This window comes from Entelurus aequoreus, linkage group LG18 (assembly GCF_033978785.1).
Source record: "Entelurus aequoreus isolate RoL-2023_Sb linkage group LG18, RoL_Eaeq_v1.1, whole genome shotgun sequence".
Classification (NCBI taxonomy): Eukaryota; Metazoa; Chordata; class Actinopteri; order Syngnathiformes; family Syngnathidae; genus Entelurus; species Entelurus aequoreus.
In genome coordinates this window covers 9259389-9265184 of record NC_084748.1, presented here as the reverse complement: position 1 = coordinate 9265184, position 5796 = coordinate 9259389, and the positions used below count along the sequence as shown (strand labels likewise).

Genomic DNA, 5796 nt, shown 5'->3' with positions numbered 1-5796 from the left:
GACTGAGGTTTTTATATGCAAAAAAAAGATAAGAATGCTAACAACAACCAAAATATACGACGCTGAGGTGTATACTGTTTAACATTCTAACAGTAAGCATGCGTAAAGTACCAAAATATATGACTCTGGGATGTATACACGCAAAAAAAATAGCTAAAGAAGCTAACATGCTAACATAATTTTAATAGTGAGCATGTTTCCTAGTTAAGCAATAAAAACAACTAGAGGACATACAGTATCTCTATCATTTATTAGCAAGGCAGTAGAATGAGATGCGGTCTGGCTCCCTCTGCGGGCCGCCACTCGCCATTACAAGTGGCTACTTGATCTTGAGGCCCACGATCTTGGCGTCGCCGCTGACGTCGAAGTATTTGTACTTGACGTCTCCCAGGCGGTTGGGGAAGCTCATCGTGTTGCCGTCGGGCAGCTTGATGTTGAACTCCGCCTGGTTGAAGTTGATGTAGAACTGGTGGAGGAGAGGAAAGGTCTGGAAGCTCCTTTTAAATTTCCTCACTGGGGATTTGATCGTAGTAACATAACACTCTTCCGGGGGGGAAAAATAAGAATCTGCGTTTTTTAATTTTATTTTTTTAAACTAGTACTTTTTTTTTTTTTCTGTAGATTTTATCGTTAAAAAAAACCTGGCAGCTCAGTTGGCAGAATTGTGCCGTAAAAGTTATGTTTTTACATAAAATGATTCTACACATTTATATATTTTTACAGTAAAATGTTGCGCTTTTTTTTTTACTATAAAATGCTGACTTGTATTATTTTTTATTTACAATGTAAAAAAAAAAAAAATCTAAATATTTTTTTATAATTTAAATATATGATATATTTGCGTTATAATTGTATTTTTGTGCAAAAAAAACTGGCAGCTCAGTTGGCAGAATTGTGCCGTAAAATATATTTTTTTACATAAAATTACTGTACACATTTATATATTTTTACAGTAAAATATTGCCCTTTTTTTTTACTATAAAATGCTGACTTGTATTATTTTTTATTTACAATGTAAAAAAAAAAATTATCAAATTATTTTTTTATAATTTAAATATATGATATATTTGCGTTATAAATGTATTTTTGTACCAAAAAAAACTGGCAGCTCAGTTGGCAGAATAGTCCCGTAAAATATATTTTTTTACATAAAATTACTGTACACATTTATATATTTTTACAGTAAAATATTGCCCTTTTTTTTTTTACTATAAAATGCTGACTTGTATTATTTTTTATTTACAATGTAAAAAAAAAAAATCTAAATATTTTTTTATAATTTAAATATATGATATATTTGCATTATAAATGTATTTTTGTACAAAAAAAGTTGGCAGAATTGTGCCGTAAAAGTTATGTTTTTACATAAAATTACTGTACACATTTATATATTTTTACAGTAAAATATTGCCCTTTTTTACTATAAAATGCTGACTTTAATAATTTTTTATTTACAATGTAAAAAAGAAAAAAAAAATTTTTTTTTATAATTTAAATATATGATATATTTGCATTATAAATGTATTTTTGTATAAAAAAAAACTGGCAGCTCAGTTGGCAGAATTGTGCCGTAAAAGTTTTTTTTACATAAAATTACTGTACACATTTATATATTTTTACAGTAAAATGTTGTCCTTTTTTTTACTATAAAATGCTGACTTGTATTATTTTTTATATTTTTTTAATCATTTAAATATATGATATATTTGCATTATAAATGTATTTTTGTACAAAAAAAACTGGCAGCTCAGTTGGCAGAATTGTGCCGTAAAAGTTATGTTTTTACATAAAATTACTGTACACATTTATATATTTTTACAGTAAAATGTTACCCTTTTTTTTACTATAAAATGCTGACTTGTATTATTTTTTATTTACAATGTAAAAAAAAAAACATCTAAATATATTTTTTTAATTAAAATATATTACATATTTTCATTATAAATGTATTTTTGTACCAAAAAAAACTGGCAGCTCAGTTGCAAGAATATTTGCTTTTTACACAAAATTACAGTAAATGGAAAATTTGTATTTTTATATTTTACAATGAAATGTTGGCGACTGTGCTGTCAGTTCTGTTTTTGTTTTTTTTTACTGTAAAACACTATTTTTTATTTACACTCTTCGGGGGGGAAAATAAGAATCTACGTTTTGTTTTGTTTTTTTAAACCAGTACTTTTTTTTTCTGTAGATTTTACAGTTTAAAAAAAAACTGGCAGCTCAGTTGGCAGAATTGTGCCGTAAAAGTTATGTTTTTACATAAAATTACTGTACACATTCATATATTTTTACAGTAAAATGTTGCCTTTTTTTTTTAACTATAAAATGCTGACTTGTATTATTTTTTATTTACAATGTAAAAAAAAATTATCTAAATATTTTTTTATAATTTAAATATATGATATATTTGCGTTATAAATGTATTTTTGTACAAAAAAAACTGGCAACTCAGTTGGCAGAATTGTGCCGTAAAATATATTTTTTTTACATAAAATTACTGTACACATTTATATATTTTTACAGTAAAATATTGCCCTTTTTTTACTATAAAATGCTGACTTGTATTGTTTTTTATTTACAATATAAAAAAAAATCTAAATATTTTTTTATAATTTAAATATATGATATATTTGCATTATAAGAATCAGAATCAGAATAGTTTTATTGCCTTTGTTTGAGAACGGGTTCACAAACTACGAATTTTTCTTGGTGCAATCGTGCAACATAAAACACATATAACACATATTTGGTAATAAAAAGAGCTGTAACTGAGCTATCAGATAGACTTAGAAGGAATTCAAGGAGCTACTGTTAGGAGTTATATAAATGTATTTTTGTACAAAAAATGTTGGCAGAATTGTGCCGTAAAAGTTATGTTTTTACATAAAATGACTGTACACATTTATATATTTTTACAGTAAAATATTGCCCTTTTTTACTATAAAATGCTGACTTTAATAATTTTTTAATAACAATGTAAAAAATATATATATATATTTGTTTTTATAATTTAAATATATGATATATTTGCATTATAAATGTATTTTTGTACAAAAAAAACTGGCAGCTCAGTTGGCAGAATTGTGCCGTAAAAGTTTTTTTTACATAAAATTACTGTACACATTTATATATTTTTACAGTAAAATGTTGCCCTTTTTTTACTATAAAATGCTGACTTGTATTATTTTTTATATTTTTTTTATGATTTAAATATATGATATATTTGCATTATAAATTTATTTTTGTACAAAAAAATGGCAGCTCAGTTGGCAGAATTGTGCCGTAAAAGTTATGTTTTTACATAAAATTACTGTACACATTTATATATTTTTACAGTAAAATGTTGCCCTTTTTTTTTTTTTACCATAAAATGCTGACTTGTATTATTTTTTATTTACAATGTAAAAAAAAAAAAAAACTAAATATTTTTTTATAATTTAAATATATGCTGTATTTTCTTTATAAAAGTATTTTTATACAAAAAAACTGGCAGCTCAGTTGCAAGAATATTTGCTTTTGACACAAAATTACAGTAAATGGAACATTTTTATTTTTGTATTTTACAATGAAATGTTGGCGATTGTGCTGTCAGTTTTGTATTTGTTTTTTACTGTAAAACACTATTTTTTATTTACACTCTTCGGGGGGAAAAATAAGAATCGACGTTTTGTTTTTGTTTTTTTAAACCAGTACTTTTTTTTCTGTAGATCTTACCATTAAAAAAAAAACTGGCAGCTCAGTTGTCAGAATGTGCTGTAAAAGTTATGTTTTTACATAAAATTACTGTACACTTATATATTTTTACAAAAAAATGTTGCCCTTTTTTTTTACTATAAAATGCTGACTTGTATTATTTTTTATTTACAATGTAATAAAAAATATCTAAATATTTTTAAAAATAATTTAAATACATGATATATTTGCATTATAAATATATTTTTGTACAAAAAAACTGGCAGCTCAGTTGGCAGAATGTGCCGTAAAAGTTATGTTTTTACATAAAATTACTGTACACTTATTTTTACAGTAAAACGTTGCCCTTTTTTTTTACTATAAAATACTGACTTGTATTATTTTTTATTTAAATTTTTTGTCTAAATATTTTTTTTAAATTAAAAAATAGGACATTTGCATTATCGATGTATTTTTGTACAAAAAAAAACTGGCAGCTCAGTTGCAAGAATATTTGCTTTTTACACAAAATTACAGTAAATGGAACATTTTTATTTTTATATTTTACAATGAAACGATTGTGCTATCAGGTTTTTTTTTTTACTGTAAAACACTATTATTTTTTATTTACAATGGGGAAAAAATTATGTTTAAAAAAAACTAAAATTGTATTTATTTTTTAATTAAACAAAAATATTTATATGGATGTATTTTCATTGTAGATTTATTTATGAAGTTGCCAGAATTTTAAAGTAAAATTTATGATGCTTTTTACACAATTTATTTATTTATTTCTACTGTAAAATACTGACTTGTAATATTTTTTATTTACAATGTAAAAAAAAACAAAACTAAAATCTGTCGCTTTAAGAAAGGCTCACCTTGCACTCCTCCCCTCGCGAGAAGCCAAAGTTGGAGTCTTGGTGCTCGTCGCCCCAGCAACCGCCTGACAGAGAGTTGCACACGACCACGCCCGCGTCGAAGCGCGGGTTGAAGTGCAGCGCGATGTTTTCTGAGTCATGGCCGATGTTCAGGGCGAAGCTGGCGGTGACAGGATGAAGTGATGAAGCGATGACATAAGTGATGAAATGATGACAGAAGTGATGAAGAGATGGAGTGATGAAGTGATGAAATGATGACAGAAGTGATGAAGAGATGAAGTGATGACAGAAGTGATGAAAGGATGAAGTGATAGTGATGAAATGACAGAAGAGATGAAGTGATGAAATGATGACATAAGTGATGAAATGATGACATAAGTGATGAAATGATGACATAAGTGATGAAATGATGACATAAGTGATGAAGAGATGAAGTGATGACGGAAGTGATGTAAGTATGAAGTGATAGTGATGAAATGACAGAAGAGATGAAGTGATGAAATGATGACATAAGTGATGAAATGATGACAGAAGTGATGAAGTGATGAAATGATGACAGAAGTGATGAAGTGATGACAGAAGTGATGAAAGGATGAAGTGATGAAATGACAGAAGAGATGAAGTGATGAAATGATGACAGAAGTGACAAAATGATGACAGAAGTGATGAAGTGATGAAATTATGACAGAAGTGATGGAGAGATGAAATGATGGAGTGATGAAATGACGACAGAAGAGATTAAATGATGACAGAAGTGATGAAATGAGGAAGTGATGAAATGATGACAGAAGAGATGAAGTGATGAAATGATGACAGAAGTGATGAAATGAGGAAGTGATGAAATGACAGAAGAGATGCAGTGATGAAATGATGACAGAAGAGATGAAGTGATGAAATTATGAAATGATGACAGAAGTGATGAAATGATGGAGTGATGAAATTACGACAGAAGAGATTAAATGATGACAGAAGTGATGAAATGATGAAGTGATGAAATTATGACAGAAGAGATGAAGTGATGAAATGATGACAGAATTGATGAAGTGATGAAAGGGTGAAGTGATGAAAGGATGAAGCGATGAAGTGATGAAATGACAGAAGAGATGAAGTGATGAAATGATGACAGAAGTGACGAAATGATGAAAACATGAAGTAATGAAATTAAGTGATGAAGAGATGAAACGATGAAGAGATGAAACAATGACAGAAGTGATGAAATGTTGAAATGATGAAGTGATGACAG

General features: G+C 27.4%; 1 protein-coding gene across 1 annotated transcript in view; it reads right to left on the bottom strand.

Moving 5' to 3' along the window:
* Window positions 1–247: 247 nt before the first annotated feature.
* LOC133633493 (galectin-2-like) overlaps window positions 248–5796 on the bottom strand; it is an 11022-nt gene continuing 5473 nt past the window's right edge. Inside the window, exons 3-4 of the mRNA XM_062026028.1 lie at window positions 4554–4713; window positions 248–466 (exon numbers count right to left, since the gene is read on the bottom strand). Of these exons, the coding sequence (XP_061882012.1) occupies window positions 320–466; window positions 4554–4713 (307 nt within the window). The 3' untranslated portion in view covers window positions 248–319. The remainder of the gene's footprint in view (window positions 467–4553; window positions 4714–5796) is intronic.